This window comes from Aristolochia californica, unplaced genomic scaffold (genome assembly GCF_029961685.1).
Source record: "Aristolochia californica isolate CCGP_79_NKW_82.1479 unplaced genomic scaffold, dmAriCali1.0.hap1 SCAF_2, whole genome shotgun sequence".
Classification (NCBI taxonomy): Eukaryota; Viridiplantae; Streptophyta; class Magnoliopsida; order Piperales; family Aristolochiaceae; genus Aristolochia; species Aristolochia californica.
In genome coordinates, this window is record NW_027181881.1 from 45,051,794 (window position 1) to 45,070,133 (window position 18,340).

At 38.0% G+C, this 18,340-nt stretch overlaps 2 protein-coding genes across 3 annotated transcripts; one reads left to right on the forward strand and one right to left on the reverse strand.

Annotated features, from left to right (window-relative positions):
- The first annotated feature begins 2,227 nt into the window (after positions 1–2,227).
- Positions 2,228–3,093, forward strand: LOC137955902 (glycine-rich RNA-binding protein GRP1A-like). Its single transcript, XM_068803110.1, has 2 exons — positions 2,228–2,484; positions 2,593–3,093. The coding sequence occupies exons 1-2, from the start codon at positions 2,371–2,373 to the stop codon at positions 2,935–2,937; spliced, it is 459 nt and encodes a 152-aa protein (XP_068659211.1). The 5' UTR covers positions 2,228–2,370; the 3' UTR covers positions 2,938–3,093.
- Positions 3,094–3,642: 549 nt separating this feature from the next.
- Positions 3,643–10,120, reverse strand: LOC137956988 (ribonuclease H2 subunit A-like). Of its 2 annotated transcripts, none has more exons than XM_068804677.1 (6): positions 9,954–10,120; positions 9,776–9,845; positions 4,785–4,922; positions 4,621–4,651; positions 4,106–4,243; positions 3,643–4,026 (listed from the first exon to the last, which is right to left on the reverse strand). In XM_068804677.1, exons 3-6 carry the CDS (start codon positions 4,805–4,807, stop codon positions 3,928–3,930), a joined length of 291 nt encoding a protein of 96 aa, XP_068660778.1. In that variant the 5' UTR covers positions 4,808–4,922; positions 9,776–9,845; positions 9,954–10,120; the 3' UTR covers positions 3,643–3,927. The 2 variants fall into 2 exon arrangements, with proteins under 2 accessions (XP_068660778.1, XP_068660779.1); XM_068804678.1 differs by having other exon boundaries at positions 9,946–10,120.
- Positions 10,121–18,340: the final 8,220 nt, after the last annotated feature.

The window sequence follows — 18,340 nt, forward strand, 5'->3', positions numbered from 1 at the left end:
TCTACGCACAATCCATTCAACCTATTGGGAGAACGGCGAACTCACCTAGACATTTACAATATCTGAATACAACCAGCAGACCCCAGAACCTGGTTTCTGCGATTCAACTCTATAATTCTACAAAATCCTGAAAAGGGTATCCGAATCCAGCTACAAGAACTCATCGACCAGCTTATGAAGATCAAACTGTCCATGACAGCACTCAACAACGCTCACCACCTCTTCAAAGATGGAAACTCTGCAAGGTACCACCAACCCACTTCTCTGCTCAAACCCATACTCTTCGTACACCTTTTCGAGCAACATCTTGAAAAGCGGATGCGACAGAAAGCTCGTGGGCACTACAAACCTCTGCCGTTCGGCCCCAACGTAAACGGCCAAGAAGCCGATAGGCGTCGTCTGTGCGATATACTCACCGGAGGAATGGCGCATGAGAGCTTCATATTGCGGTTCCTTCCCTCTAATACCCTTCACCTTCTTGGCCAGCTTCATTACCTTCTCCATCTTCATCATGATTTCTCCTTCTGGGTTGAGGCTCTCTTTACAGGGTATAAGTAGAGACGAAGAAGATGACTTTTAGAGAGGGATGGCGAGCTACAGAGCGAGTGGTCCTGTTGCCATTGCTGTAGGTGGAAAGGTTGATTGAGCCGATGCGTTTTTGTACTGTTCTGTGTAGGGAATGTCATAAAAGTTTCAAAGTCCACGAGCTCCGATAGGTTGTTTAATTTTCAATAATTCTAGTGACCAAACAAACGGAATCTCAGCTTTATTAAAATGTCAATGGACTGATCTTTGTATGACTTTTCCCAATTGTTGAAGAGTAAGAAGACCTTTCGAAACCCAGTTTCAACCTTAATTTATTCCATTCTTAACATATAATAAAAATCTCTACAGAAAACTTGATTGTTCGAGAACTAACAGCATCTTGTATCCAGAAAATTTTCAGCTTTGGTAGTTCAATCTTTTGTTAATTTAAGTTCAATCATAATTAATTTTCCCTCTCAACTACTGAGATAAATATAAAAGTAATCTACGAATCCACTCCTCGAAAAGAGAAAAACAAAGAGTGGTTGGGTTGGGTTGGGTTGCCAGTCATTAGCTCATTATCTTTCTGTATCTGGGAGAAACTGGAATTGGGGGTTGGACATAACTTATCAAACAGATTACACTTTTCGTTTTGTTCAACTGAGATATAAGAGGAGTAAGAGAGCTCAGAAAACCCATGCACGTAAGTCAGAATAGAGCAGAAAATGAAGGAAAAAAAACTTAAAAAGAGTCTCGTGAAGAAGGTTAGACGAAGTTGGCACCAGTTTGAGGAGGAGAATAATTAGGAAAAATGAAAACGAAAAGGAGGAAACGTTGAGGTGCGAAAAGGTCAGTGACGGGGTGCGAGGGAGCAAATGGGGACGAAAGCCAGGAAATGGACGGTTGACCACTCGATCGCCTTCCAGGGCCTTTCTCGACCGGTTTGAATGATTTAAAATGTTGGCAGCTTTCTTTTCAGACCTTGACCTTTTCAAAATTTACCTATAATTTTATAAAATTTATTTTTTAAATCCTTAAATATGTTATTTACTTTAAAAGGCTCACTTTAATATAAATTCTAAAGTTCACCTCAAAATGTAATTTTAATTTTAATTGTCAATTGTCTAAAATTAAAATTAAATTTAATCTTAATGGAAGTGCTCTGGACATGGGCCAACATATTGGAGTAGGCCCATGATTACGTTTTTTTTTTTAACCTTCGGATTGGCCCCAACACAATTAAATATATTTTAACTGTGTTTTCGTGAGTTCGGAGAATCGCTTGAGGCTTCGTGTTGACTCGGCTCGGTAACCCTAATCGAATCAAGTTCTGTGCTTGGAATCTCTCCTTTGATATTATCCAAAACTGTAGTCGGCTCTATAACGATCGGATCTACACCTACGGTCAGAATTGAGCGTTGAATCTAAAGTTTTAATCGGACGACGGAGGAGCGTTAAAACTTATTACAGTCTGACCTAGTCCCCCGTGCCACTCGGTATCCGAAACGATGGAAGGGCACTTTGGTAACTTCATCATAAGATATTTTCTGACCCCGCCACCATGGAAGCCATAAGAAGTGCGTTCGCGTCAGAAGTAATCAGATCCCGTCAATGCAAACTCATTCGAGTTAAGAAACTAACCCTAGTTAGATCAGTGGCTAAAGCCGGAGACGACGACTATAAATTTAAGGTTGGGAGCGTTTAGGGTTTTTTGTGCTCTCAGAGGTGGGTTATCTTCCCCCTCTTTCTCAGTTCGTCGGTTCTCGGTTCTTGGTTCTAGGTTCTGGGTTCGTCTTTTCTCTTTGTATCTCCTCCTTTGTTTTTATTCATACCCATTAACCATCCATGGCTAGTTCCGATGTCGAATACCGCTGCTTTGTCGGCGGGCTCGCCTGGGCGACCGATGACCGCTCCCTCGAACGCGCTTTCAGCGCTTACGGTGATGTTGTGGATTCGAAGGTAACCGATCGCTTCCAGATCTGTGTTCTTTCTTACTTTTATTTCTCTTTTTGGTGTAGATCTGGCGAATATTGTTTTAATCTTAAGGTGTGGTTGTTGTGTGTGTAGATCATCAGCGACCGAGAGACCGGAAGGTCGAGGGGGTTCGGATTCGTGACGTTCAGCAACGAGCAGGCTATGAGGGACGCCATAGAGGGGATGAACGGGCAGAATCTCGACGGGAGGAGCATCACCGTCAATGAAGCCCAGTCAAGAGGTAGCGGCGGTGGTGGTGGCGGTAACGGCGGTGGCGGCGGCTTCCGCAGCGGACCGCGTCGTAGTGACGGTGGAGGCTATAACCGCTATGGAGGTAGTGGTGGCGGCGGAGGCGGTGGTGGCCGAGACCGTGGTTATGATTCCGGACCCCGCTACTCCAGGAATGGCGCCTCTGACGGCGGTAGCTGGAGAAGCTAATTATATTTAACTATCCTAGAGTAGTTGTATGCCCTTGCATGGGTATAGTCTGGCGTTTGTTCCGTTGTGTTTGAAAGGATTTCATATGTCCTTGGTACTATGTTTGGTGTTACATCTATCTTTGGTTGATGATTATATAGCTCATGTTTGCGTTTCCATCATCTGTTTTGGTTCAAGTGCGAAACCAAGCAAAAATCTTATATGGTCCGAGTGGCAGTCATAATTGCCTCCATTACGAGCCATCGATTTAGGTTTACTTGATGACGATTAATGAATCCCATACCTGGCAAAAAAAAAACTTGATGCCAATGGCCTTGAACGGATACCAACCAATGCTGTTGCTAAAGCGAAAAGAAAATTCAGGTGAAGCTCTGCTTTACGGTGGTCGCTCGTTTAACTTATTGGGCTCGCGGCTGACTTGGATTCATGGAAATGCGAGGCTTTGTTAATCAGAGAGCAGTCTATTTCTTTTCATCTTATAAAAAGACTTATCTATTAGGGTCTCGCTCTGTTATAATCTGAAAACGTTTCACGGTTGATTTCGTACCCTGTTTTATACCCATGTCAATTGCCTATATAAGGTGAAATACTTTGAAAACCCATGCTACTGAACTGCACATTCAGATCTTATTTCCTCTCCATTTATGTAGCCAATTGATCAGCAAACATGATAAATCTAAAGCCAATTTATACACGAGTCATAAATGATGATAGATTGGGTCTGTTACAAATAAATCAGGGTACAATCAATGCAGACCAGCTATAGCTCCAGCTTGCAGGGTTGGAAAAACTCGCAGCGTCCTTCACGCACTGGACTCAACTTTCAGCGAGTTCAGAACAGCTGGGAGAGTTCTATGTTATAGTTTGTCACAAATTAAAAAAATAAAACGAGTCATGGTCTTTGTTTTCCTCTCTGTTTTCAATAACCAAAAAAACGAGTAATTTTTTTCTTCCAGAGCATGTCGCGAGCAAAAAACAAAAACAGGAATACTACTGGTTACTTCCTGGATATTCAGATCCAAAGTTCCAGCACGTATGTGCTACAGTTTCATCTAGTACCCAATTAAGCAAGGCCCCATCTCTTGTCACCTGCATGATAAAGGTCAGTAGTATAGATGCTATGAGAGCTCAAGTGAAGAAACCCTGAAGAGGAGACAAAAGAACTTACCTTTGTTACAATACAGGTTCCACTGACAACTGGATAAACTCCATCAGCTTTTTTGGCAACTACAAATCTTATTCCAGGAAATTCTTCAGACAATCTGCTCCTATATTTCTCACCATCTCCAACTGTATCCACATAAACCTGAGGCCAGTTAGGTGATAGATAAGTTAGCCACATATGAAAAAAATCATATGTAAACAGCAAGTAATTTTTAATCATCTCAACTATTCATAAGGACAGATAATAGGCTAATAATTTCTTAGAGAACTGCCCCTTTTAGATCATCCTCTCAAAGTGGCTTGTCGTTGCAATTTAACAATTGAAAGCTTTACAGTGATCAAAAGATATTTTAAGAACATAAACATCCATGAAAGAATCATAGCTCTGGACCATCTAAATCACCTATAATAATGTAAAGCATAATAAGTTTTTTTCTCAGATTTAAAGGGAGCCATGAAAAATCACTAAATCCTCAGCAACGGATGCCAATGTAATGGTGTCAAAGTGAAGAGATTTACCTCAGATAATAGAAAACCCTTTTTAAGAACTCTGTAAACAAGCCCCATTGCAGATTCATGAGATATTTGATTCAGATTGATTTTGTCTCTGATGACAATTCAGGAATATATCTAATGATAAAAATCTCAAGATTGCATTAAAAGAATCAAAAGCAGCATGTTACCCAGCATAATTATTTTTTAGCATTTCAGCTGAGAGACCCCTTGGGTCTATATAACATCAACAGCCCAACCAATTGACTTGTCTTCCTTCAAACTTTCAAATAGTTCTTCCCTCTTTTCCTCTTTTAGAATCTTTGAAACTGAAGAACAAAAAAGAACATAATGGTCAAATATTGAAATTATACTCAGTTTCTAAGAATAGATGACCGATGACTAGAAACATAAGAAAGGAATTTCAATATCTGCTTGGATTGGTAAGACTTGTTGTACTTAAAGAGTTTGATTATGTTTGTGCCAGACAACAAACATTTGGCTACTCGTTCTTTTTATTGATCCTACTACAGAGATTTCAATTCAAAGCTTATATTCTTAATTTTTCTTGGGGACATATTTAAGGTTGCATCTGATCAATAAAGGACTTTATCTCAATTGTCTTGAGCGCCCACTCAAATTAACTGGTTCTTACATAGACTTTCTGACATTTAGGCAAAAATCGAGCACAAATTTTTATTAGTTACACAATTGGAAGACACCTCAAAGTGGCATCAATGGTAATTACCATCCCCACGTCAAGGAGGTGGCAAAGGAGGTAATTTAAAGGTCTTCTCATAAGAATGGCATAGAGGTATAATTATCTAAGAAGATGTATATCTACTTATGTCTTTTCCTTTTCAAAACTTGTAGCCCTAAGGGCATTGTAGTCATAGTAAACTTCCTTCCACAACTATAAATAGCTCAAGGCATGGGATAGATCATTTAAGTCTCCCCTCTCCTCTCTCAAATTCGTGCTTAGAATTGTCTCCTCTCCCAAGCTCTGTATCTCTATCTCTCTTCTTTCTCTCTTCTCCTTTCTTCGCTTCCTTTTCTTCCTCTTCTCTTTAACTACCTTGGACAAGGACCTTATCATGAGATCTTAAATTACACATGGTATCAAAGCAATGGATTTAGGATTGCCATGTCAAGATGGAAATTTGAAAGACTCTATTGATCAAGCTTCACGTAGAGTTCTTCTTGTTGATGAAGTAGTTTTCTCTGGAAGTTGTGCCAAGATAAGTTTTTTCTTATGAGATTATTGCTGATAGTTCTTTATCTCTACAAGATGGTTTATGGATGGCTCTCTTGTCTAATCTGAATAAGAAGCTGGTGATTATGCTCAGTTTTTATTCCCCATGCAAGACCGATTATGTTATTTCTCTCTTGCATATTATGCTAATGTTTGTGGCTGGAACTTTTGTATCAATCAAGGTTCACTATATCCGTCATTGGCATCCAAGTTTATTATGGGTTAAGCTTGTTGCTCTACCATTTTTTTTAGTTCTTATATCGGTTAACTTGTTGCTCCTCTTGATTCTTCTCAAAGGGCTCAGAAAAGGTTGTTTTAGAGGGTATCGAGAAGGATTTTATTTTAGAAGATTGTTGGACTTTGCAACAGTTTTTTGGTATTTCATTAGCTCTCTTATCCTCTTTGGTATCTTACCTAAAAGATTTGAGGGAAAAAGAGAAAAAGGGGGCCAAAGAAGGCATGGAGCTGGCACATAATTAGAGAAGGGAAGTTTCCTTCTTAAAGCCATCCAAAAATTGTTTGTTTTCAGAAAAGAAAGTGTCATTGTTTTGGTTAATTTGGAGTTTTCCTTTATTAAAATATTCGATGGTTTTTGCTTCCTAACCAGTTTAATGAAAGAAGAAGAAGAGATTGTGCTATTTTTTGCTTGCTAGGTGGCGCATTTGATAAAGAAGGCAAGTTTCCCTCTTTGAAAGATTTGATTTGATTTCAGATCTGGATTCTGATTTGATTCAAGTTTAATTCCAGATCTGGTTTTATTTGAGATAATCTCCTAAATGAGGAAGATTGTAATCCTCTCGAATTGGCATGAGCAACACATGATTAGCCTCCCATTCTTGTTTTAGTGTTTGCTTAAAACAGGATAGTAACTTACCTATTCTCTCTCAGTTGAAGACCATTCTCCAATCCGATTTTGAGTTCATGTGTGATAAAAGTATGAGATCTATCTTCTATGATACAACACTTAGACTTCTCTTGGATAGAAGATCTATGTTGCATACTACTTGACTTCAAGTTGGTCCACCCTTCTCAAATTGATTCGTATATTTGCATCGGTTTGCTTCTCAACCTACTTGTTGGATTTCAATATTGCACATAAGAAGTTGTTTACTTGTTGATTATAATGGTTGAAGACTATGTGGAAAGCTCAAGTGATCTCCTCAAAATTACCACCATACCCTTGAGAGGGTTACCTAATTACCCGAGATGGTCCCAATCAATTAAGAGGTTTCTCATTACTCGAGACCTCTTAGGTCACTTAACTACACCAGCTCCACCCATTGATAAAAAAAATAGTTCTTATGTAAAATGACTCAAGAATGACACCTTAGTCATTAGTTAGCTTATTAATAGCATGGAGAAACATGTGGCTAACAATATTATTTACCTTGAAACTGCAAAACAAATTTGGGACACTTGTGTTAAGTTGTACTCTAATACGAAAAAACTTACAAAAGTTGTATGATGTGTTCCAAACCATGTTCAATACAAAGCAAGGGGACAATCTACATGCATACATGGCTCAATTTAGAGGAATGGTTCAAGAGTGGAAGATTGCTCAACCCTACTTCACTAACATCTTTGTTCAAGAAAAACAGCAAGAAGCCTTAGCAGATGCTATTTGTCTATCAAACATCAAGTCATATCTTGAAGTGGTTAAGACTCAACTTTTCAGCTCCTCCACACTTCCATCATTTGATGACATCAGTGCAACATTACTTCGTATACCAAATCCTTCCTCCACCTCTCATACTGAAGTATCATCTGCTGCTATGTACTCAGGAAATTGGGCTAAATCTTCTACCACCCGAAGGCGTGGTATAAACTATAGAGAAGGCCAAGCAAGATGTGGTAGAAGTGGCTTTGGTTCTTCATAGTCAAAAAACCGGGTCAGCACTCACTACAGTGGATTGAAAAATCTAGTAGATATCTGTTGAAAGCTTCATGGCAAACTAGATTGGGTCACTACCAATCAAGCCTCGGTTCAAAATGAGAAAAATGTAGACCGATCTGAGTTACAAAGGGAGATATATATGCATCAACCACCTGGTTTTGTGATTGAGGGGGAGTTAGTATGGAAATTGAAGTCTTTATATGGGCTTAAACAGTCTCCTCGGGTTTGGTTTGACAAATTTAGCCAAACAATGTTGTTGTTTGGATTTAACAAGTGCTCTGTATATCATTTTGTCTTTGTCAAAAATACTTTTAAAGGAAAAAGTATTACTAGCAATTTATGTGGATGATATCGTCTTAACTGGCAGTGACACAGATGACATAAAAGAAGTCAAAGAGAAAATTTGCAAATAATTTAAAACGAAGGATCTTGGACTTTTTAAAATATTTTCTGGGCATTGAGGTATTCCAGTCAAAGCATGAGATTGTCTTCTTTCAAAGAACGTATGTTTTAGATCTACCAAAGGATACAAAAATGATGAGATATCGACGAATAAACACACGCCTATGGATGCTAACACAAAGTTATGTGCAAGCTCTGGAGAAGATGTTGAAAGAGGTAAATATCAAAGGTTTGTGGGAAAACTCATTTACCTCACAGTGACCAGACTAGATATATCATATGCAATAAGTGTAGTGAGTCAGTATATGCACAAACCACAACTTACCCATTGGCAAGCCTCGGAGAGAATACTGTGATATTTAAAAGGAACTCCGGGGAAAGGGTTTTTCTATAGGAATCATGGCGACTTCAATATAGAAGGTTTTAAGATGAAGATTGGGTTGGATCACTTGATGAGAAAAAGTCCACTTCAGGGTATTGCACCTTAGTTGGAGCTAATCTAATTACATGGAGAAACAAAAAACAGAATGTTGTTGCGAGGCTTAGTGCAAAAACAGAGTACAGAGTTATGACCCACACAATCAGTGAACTTCTATAGATCAGATTCCTTCTTACTGAATTGGGATTCTATAAAGATGCTTCTATGGAATTATATTGCGACAACCAGGTGGCTATTCATATCACCTCAAATCCTATCATCCACAAGAGGACAAAACACATTGAAGTAGACTGCCACTTTATATAGGAGAAATTTTAGGTAGGAATCTTATCTCTCATACATGTTCCATAACAAGGGCAGGTGGCATACGTTCTTACAAAAACCAGTCACATTCAAGATTTTAACCACTATATGCGGCAAGCTGGGTATCTACAATGTTTCTCTCCCCCAACTTGAGGGTTGAAAGGGAGTGTTGGAAGACACCTCGAAGTGGCATCAATGTAATTACCTTCCCCACGTCTAGGAGGTGGCAAATGAGGTAATTTAAAGGTCTTCTCATAAGAATGGCAAAAGGGTGTAATTATCTAAGAAGATGTATATCTGCTTATGTCTTTTCTTTTTCAAAGTTTGTAGCCCTAAGGGCATTGTAGTCATTGTAAACTTCTTTCTGCAACTATAAATAGATGCTCAAGCCATGGGATAGATCATTGAATATCCCATCTCCTCTCTCAAATTCATGCTTAGAATTGTCTCTTCTCCCGAGCTCTCTCTAACCAAGTTCTCTCTTCTCCTTTATTCTCTTCTTTTTCTTCTTCTCTTCTTTCACTACCTTGGTCGAGGACCTTGTCATGGGATCCTAAATTCATCAGTTACAAACAGTTCTGATAATTATGAAACCACATAAATAGTAAACTTTTGGGTTTGCAGCAATCCCTCATAATTGTCATAGACAATCTCAGGAGAACATTTTCTAAAAGTACTCCTAGAGAAATTGCACACAATCTCAAGATAATGTTCATCCAGCTGATCAACCAATAAATAATCATGAAGAGGAGGAAGAAAATGTTACCAAATCAGCAGGAATTGAACGACGACCAGGAAATGTAAACAGCACGAAGATTCTAAAAATGTTAAAAATCCCATAACAACTAAAACTACGAGAAGAAAGAAAAAGGCATATGAGAAACTCAAAAACCTGCAAAGTTCAAAGAAGTCGGCGTCTTCTGATAGGATAGAGGACAGTACAGATTCTTTGACCATAGGACCTGAAAGAGTATTGCATTCAGAAAACGAAAAACAGAAACAAAGAAGAAAATCATTTCAACGGAAACTTGACGCATTTTCGAAAAACTGGAATGGAAGTACCATCATACAAGGCTAAGAAGACAACGAGGGAAGAGGCTCCGAACCCATCGAGAGATTTCCCGCGACGTATTCCCCAGTTCCCACCAAAATGACCAAGGCGAAAGCTCTAGGCTAGTCAGAATCCCCGACTTAAGCAGCTGCTCGCTCGATTGGGTTCTTGAAAGTTAAAAATGCCGCTTCAAAATCGGATCCTGAGTCCTGAGAAAGCCTTGAAAATTGAAAATGAGGAAATTTTAAAAATTTGAGGGAAATCTTCTTTTTTAAAGTTACTCCATATGCAAAAAGAGGGAAAGTAGGGGTAATTCCAGTCAAGCTACACCCAAGTTTTTTTAAGAGAAAAAAAATTTACTTAAATGTTATTTATTTTATTATATTTATACTAATATCACAATCTCCTATTTTATTAATAATAAATAAATAAAATAAAAATTATCTCAAAATAACATCAACAAGAACACATGGGATAGCAAATAAATATAAAAAATAATTAATTCAATTTTAATGGTAAAAATAAAATAGATGCACCTAAGTTCTTAGTTTTATACTTTTTTTCCTTATAAATATGTAATTTATTTTATCGAATTCACAATAATGTTATTATATTTTTTTATCATTACAAATAATAAAAAATGAGAAGAAAATCTAAAAATAATATTAATATTAATAAATACGATAATAAATTCTTTAATATAAAAAAGAAAACATCAAAATTTAAATCATTCAGTTCAATTTTGGTGATAAAAATGAAAACTGGATATACTTAAAGCTTATATTAAATTTGGTTTATACTTTTTGTTCTAATTTTAAAACGAGAAGAACTTCATTAATATATAGTTTCAATCCCAAGGAAAAAACACATTTCATATCGAGAGTACCCGATATTATTGTTGTTGTCTTGACCTTGGTGGATTTAAGTACTGTTCGAAGATAAAATCAAGCCCAAACGATCAAGGAAGACTAATAAGAAGTAGGACCCACAATGATTACAAAGAGCTGACGTTCTTTATCACATGAATGTGTTCCCCCAAATTATAGGGTTTAGGGTTTTGATGTTTTCTTTTTTATATTAAAGAATTTATTTATCGTATTTATTAATATTAATATTATTTTTAGATTTTCTTCTCATTTTTTATTATTTGTAATGATAAAAAATATAATAACATTATTGTGAATTCGATAAAATAAATTACATATTTATAAGGAAAAAAAGTATAAAACTAAGAACTTAGGTGCATCTATTTTATTTTTACCATTAAAATTGAATTAATTATTTTTTATATTTATTTGCTATCCCATGTGTTCTTGTTGATGTTATTTTGAGATAATTTTTATTTTATTTATTTATTATTAATAAAAATGATGGTTATACGCGTACATGAATGTTTCAATCACCAATTTTATAATATATTATATTATATTTTCAGTGTATCGGCCAGCTTGGACGTACGAAGAGCTTCCTGAATCAAGCGCTACGATGGATTTGATATCCTCTCTTATCCCGTTCATGATTGGGAAGTCTCTTGCGTGCTCCTCGTTTGCGGTTTTACAGATGCTTGTGATTATCCAGTGAGGAATATCATCAAATAGCTCAGTAAAACCATCCATTTGAATCCATGCGTCCCCCAACCAGATGCATGGTCGTGCACCCGTTTTTTTTTACTTGCAGAAAGGGGAGTAGACAATGTAAATTCCGAATGGATTTCGCAATAACAGTAAAATATCAAATAAAGGCCGGCCATTCACGCAATAATGGGTTTGCATGAATTACCTCTATTAGCCCTGTCGAGGACGGGGAAAACGATCTTCTCCTCCACTTGAGCGTGTTCCATCATCACCTCCGCCAGCCGCGAATAGCTCTGCGTCAGCTTTCTTACCTCCATCCGCGGCCTCACTTTTGGCCGCTTCGCCTCCTCCTCTGCCCATCTTGTCATCCGATCCAGATGTGACGACATGCTCCAATGCTGCAGCCTTCCCGCCGCCACAATTGCTGGTTCCCTACACGCCGTAGCAGAAGGCAGTAATGACGGACCGGGAAATCCTCCGTCGACGTATCGCACCAACTTCTCCGCAAGACCCGAAATCGTCTCTTTCCCACACTGCAACACCGCCGCTGCTTCCGGACCGAAGTTTGGAGTTTCGAGCGGTACGAATTCCGCGTCCACGTTTTTGTATAGCAGAGCGATTCGCATGGTGGAAGTTTCGAGGACAGGAGGCAGGGCCATAAAGGCGGGCGATCGGAGAGCTGGCAAGGCTGTCGCAAGGTCCAATTTCTCTATATGAGATTTTGCGCTTCCTGAAGCAATTCCCCATATCTCGGAATAATTAAAGGACTCAACTTGCTCTCCTGGAACAAAGAGATGATAAAACCCGTCCTTGACGAAAAAGAAACAGGTATAAAAACTGAATCCTTGATGGGAACGGCTTCGAAAGACGATTGTAAAAGACCGGTTCCCACGCTGCACGACAAGTGGAGACCGGAACTTAAGGCCTATCCACTCAGTTTTCCCCACGTCAGCACCAAATTTTAGTGGAACCGGAACTTAAGGCCTATTTAATTTTTAGAAAGAGCACCCGTGGACCCAGCAAGTGACGCGCCGCTAGTCTCCGGTCGAGCATCGCTGATAGGAACGGCTAGATTGACGGTTCTGATTTTTCGTCATGTTTTGGGCTGCCAAAATTGGTAGTTTGGTCAAGATCAATGATGGCGCTTGCTTGGAATTTTAGAGGGAAGAAAGCACAAAAAATACGAATGATGGCGTATTTAATCGGATTCTGCCGTTGGATTTATTCAAATTTGAGAAACTCTAAAAAATCTGCTCAGCGGCTGACACGGGCTCCGGCAGATGCGTCTTATCTTAGTGTTGCCCATGTTGCTCGTAGTTGTCACGTATCAGGCGAACGTATCCGACATTTGAAAACACAAATATAATGTCCAAGAGTTTGTGCTGAACTAGATCGATACAGCTAGATATGTGATATATCTTGCGTTACGTATCGGATTTCACATGCCTCTACCAAAATAGGCCACGCTAATGTGGTTGACAAATAATAGGAATTTTAAGTGAAATTTTACCATTATTCCTTTTACTACAAAGAATTTGTATATATAATAACAGCAAAATAATTATTGATGATAATTTAAAAATTAAAATAATCATCATAATCTCAAAATTCTCTATATTAATTTTATATATATATTATAAGAAGTTTATTTAGTTGAGGAATGCATATATGAATAGGGGTGATATCGAATAGAGCTGAATTCGAACCAAATATTTCGAACTTGAATTTGAGCCAAACCTAGCTTGGAGCCTAAAACGAGTTCAAGCCTAATAATTTTAAGCGAGTTCGAACTCCAACCAACATTTAAAACTTCGCATAAAATACAAGTTAAATAAATTGTATATAAAATTATGCATATATTTTATATAAAATTGGGTATAACCTCTGTATATTAACTCTGTATAAAATTATTCATAAAATATGCATAATTATGCATAAACTTTATTCAATAATCAAACAAAACATTCATTTGAAAAGCAATGCTAGTTTTGTCCATTTGTACTCAATCAAATCGTTATGGTTCAAGGACTAGAAGACTAGATCATCGAGGCCGAGAAATTTTTTAAGAAAAATGGTTTTGAATAACTTAATCGTATGCCCATTTTTTTTTTTTCTTCGGAGCATGGATTCATACAACAATAGTTCTTAAATGCTATCAATTTATTCTTCTGAAAAACTTGATTGGAGTCAACATTAAGAGTGTACCTCAAACAATTTGAATGTGTTTTTAATTTTGTATGTGCAAATCGCACGATGTCTTTGTGCTCTTATGGAGGGGTGGGGTGGGGAGGGGGGATGTTATTCTCCCCTTGCTTTGGTCTTTGGTTTTCCGCCAAGATGACGCGAGGGACAAGAGGGGGTCTAGCGGCACCGACGAAGAGTTGTTGTCTGGATTGACGGCTGCGACAAAGGTGGCGGCGACGGAAGCAGTGACAAAGGTAGCGAGTACCGAGACAACACGGGGGAGAGTTTGAGACAAAGGTGGTTGACGAGCAACTGTCGACAGCGACAGAGGTGGACACAACAGTTGATGGGAGGGGCTCGACGACGGTAGATGAGGGGAGGAAGAAATTGAAGCTGAACTCGAAGAGTCAAAGACGACTCCCGCCTCCTGGCCTTCATTAAGTTAACGAGCCTACTTGTCAGTTTTCGAACCGAACCAGACTTGTTAACTCAAACGAACCTTATTTGGATCGCGAACTCGGTTTGGGATCATGATAAATCAAATCGAACCGAGCCGAACTCGAGCCGCTCACAAATCGGCTCGGTTCGCTGCCACCCCTATATAAAACTGTCTCATAAATGGAGCCTCTTAAAAGTGATCTACTTTTTTTTATATATTTATTTTCTTATTTAATTTTAATTTTTTAAAAATTGGCCCTATCTCTGGATAAAACTTGCAGTTAATAAAGTTTAAACAAAATTTAATTTTCTTATTACGGTATTATAGGGATATAAGTAATTTCATTGTAGATCCAGAATAGTTTTCTACGATCGGCTTGGGCCATCCCTCTGCTTCGGTCTAAACCGGGCAGGTACGAGTAAAAGTATCGGACCTACAATCGAAATATATTTAGGCACTCGTGACAGATGTTGAAAGCATTGTTAAGGAAGGTCAGCTATTTTCGAAGAGTTTCCATTCCCGCGGTGTCTCGGGGTGCAGGGTTTAAGCGGGAGAGAAGGAGACGGTACAGAAGCGTTCCGTTATTTCTCTCTTCGCTTCATGCGTATGCTTCGTGTTTTCTTGTCGCCAGAGCAGATCAGGCCAGCCCCCTGATTTGAAGAAGTAACAGTCATTTTTATTTTTAACTGTTCACATTTTCAAGTTTCAAGGCTCTTCATTGTCGTCGAATCTGATACGGTTTTCACCTTTCTGCCGCAGATACATGGACAACAAGCTTCAAAGTAAGTTTGGAATTTCATAACTATTGATAACACGTTAATAGTGTCTGCCATTTTCTATTAATGACTTGTTATTCATAGTTCACTTGAATCATTTTCTCAGATTTGAAGCTGAGACAATGGCCTAAGACATACTTTTATAACCTTGGTTTAGTTAAACAAAGATAAACCTCAGCTGTTGTGTACTGAAATGTTGGAGATGTTGGAATTTGGTCAGATCTAATTTCCATATTGCTGCGAAGCTTCCATTTTTTTTTAAAATCTGGATCAAGAATCCATAGATGTGAAGTTTCAAAAACTGCATATCACTATAGACTTCGGGATTATGTGCCGGATTACTAGCTGACTTAGATAAGATCTCTAGCGGTGAAATTCAAGGGAGCCAAAATTTCAGTTCCTCTATGTCATAAACTCTCAATGTGGTCCTGTGATGCAAAGTGCCGGTATACGGAGCATTTGTGTAAAATGCTGGTTGTTGCAGCATTTGCCTCGTGAGGTTCCTATTGGATTACTACGTCTGGAATTCAAAGCTTCAAAGCTAGCTTTATCGGTCAAATTAGTTTTTTTTTTCTGCCCTCGGTACAGGCAAGTGCAATACACTGCTTAAAAATTGCATTCAGTCATAGTTCTGTCTGATGTCACTTTCTCCCCAGCGTTTTTATTGGTCAAAGTATCCATGCTCAGTCACAAAAAAATGTGCTTTAGAAACATCATATTTTGTCTAAGCATGATGACCCTTCATGTTTGGTTTTTCTCTAGTATGGGAGCAGATTAAACTTTTTCATGAAATTGGTATCTCTTTATGGGAGAATAGTTTATTCGAAGGCTCCCTAAATATTCAGTTAAGCAACTCCCCAATGTTTCATTACTCCATCCATGCAGTACATTAACCGATCTTGGCTTATTTATCTGACACCTCCTATCATGTACCAAAAAATGCACCAGTGGGAGGAGCATCTAAGAGATGTATAGTAGTATATATCCCATCATCATGTTGAAAACGATGACATTAGCTGCTTTTCTAAAAAATAAAAATAAATTCCAATTATATGATTTATAATTGCATTGATGCAAAATGAGGAACATTTTGCTGTTATAAAAAAACAGTATGGTTAATCAGATACTAATGAGTGAAGGGAAAATTCTGGATCAGTAGGTGTTAACAAAACCTTCATTATTGACAAGAATGTTTGATAGCTAATGGATAGTGGATTCTGAAGATTGGAAGATATCAGACAAATGTTTTGAGAGGAGAAGGACGAAACTATAGATGGATATACTATAGAAGATATAGAATAACACCAATACACAAGTAACAGTTGAGATGTGCTTGAGATGGTCTGGACTTACCAGATACAGACCTGACAGTGGGCTGATAAGTTGAGGTTTGTCATTGTCAGTTGATGGACAACTGAAAAGTATACGAGGGGCAGCAAAATATGGATGATGTTGGTCTTTAAAGACTTAGAGAAAGACTGTACATTAATGAACCATGCACATGATAGATCTGTGACAGAAAAAAAAAAAAAAAAGAGCATGTGGCCAGCCATTTTATAGTTGATAGTAGGCTCTGACGATGATTTCAAAATTTTGACTGCTCCTCAGGTGACAAGGTGACCCCGGGTTGTGGGGGCTCTTTTCCCTCTCCTTTTCTCCTCTTTTAATAAAATCCTTTTACTATTCAAGAAAAAAAAACAGTGGTATTGACCCACTATACCTATTTTGTTTGTGTTGACCTAGCTCTGTTATGTTATCAATTGTTTATGTTGCTTAGGTAAGATATGACCTGAACTAGATTGATGCATAAGCTGGGGTTTGAGTGAAACAATTTGCCATGTTCTCTCTATGTTGTTCGAGGGAGGCTGTGCTGATCAGCAAATAAAAGACTTGTTGTTTCTCGTTTTCATTTCAAAAGAGTTTCTCCTATAGCCAAAAATATTTGGATGTTGCAGTTAAGTTGAACCCAAACATGGTTGCGGTTGGAACTCTTTGTGGGTTTGGTCAGTTCATGAATTAGAGTAGAGTAGAGCTGGTCGGTTCCTATCAGTCAAATTTCTCCAAAATAATAATAATAATAACTACTAATAGAGGAAGGGGAAAAGCTCTAATCTATTGCAGCAAATGCAGCAGAATATAATAACAAGGAAATGTGAAGTAGATCTGGTACATAAGAAATTAGAATGAATGTATGCGAATACAAGGGACATTTTAAATTTTAGGCTTTATTGTCTTTTAAAAGTCAAAATGATGAGTTTGTGGTAAAGAAGGGTCTGGCAGTGCCAGCTTAAATGTCTTAGTTCGTACATTGTCATTTAAGTCTTAAGGACGAGGTGATTAATTTGAAACTGGGCACATTACTCTTAACAATCAACCAATACTTTAGGTTTCCTATGGTTTGTTTTCGGATCTAATATGTTCAGTGAGAAATTTCTGTTGAGATAGCATCTGCATTCTACAATGATGAACTGTATCTAATTCTGAATTTTTAACTTTAGTTTTGAATGTTGCACATTGGTTATTATTATCACATGCGTTTGCGTTGTTGCAATGTCTATTTATAACTAGTCGCTGCTGTGCAATAGGAGGGGAAGCCCAAATACCTCTCTATGAGAGAAAGGAAGAAGTGAACCCTTTTTCTTTAAATAAAAAAAATTCATTTATTATTCGGTCCTTCATTTTGATGCTTTTTCTACCTACATTTACAATGTCGCCCTTTTCCACATCGAGGACCATCACCGCTGGATTGACTCGAAAGAAAGGAATTGCAGAGGAGAGTTTTGGGCCAATAATACAAAATTAGCGAACACATGGGGCTCTCAGATTCTCAATCATCTCTCCTTTCTTTCCCACCATACCAACCAGTGATCAAATCCAGACACCACTCCCAAATGCAAACATTGTACTTTTGACTCAAGCTTGGCTTACAATCATGTCTAATCATTGCCCATCAGAAAACATCACCTTCAGAATCCCACTTCTGACTTTGCCATTTATGAGACTGTGCTTGCTGTCACCGAAAAATAAAATTCTGTTAAAAATATTTTATATTGTAATCAGCTCTGCTTGTTAGTTTCTTTAGTTTTCTCTCCACCAAAATTAATCTAAGTTGAACAGGGTTTTGGTGTGTCTGGGTCCCGATGAGAAAGCTCAAAGGTAAAGGAGAGGCTGAGCTGAATCTGGAATTGTGGTTTGAATTTAATGGGAATAAACTTTTTAAATAAATGATCATGTCGATTTATCCAAGGAATCGTTTTTCAAACAGTTTCATTATTACAACTTTTATGCTTTCATGATCTTTGGTGGCTTCATTTAGGGAAGAATTAGATGGGGAAAAAGGAATTGGGTGTAAATAACTTCCAGTATAAAAATCGATGAGCCTACACCAACTTTACTCATTTATCTTCATTTCACAAATGAATTACTTATGGTA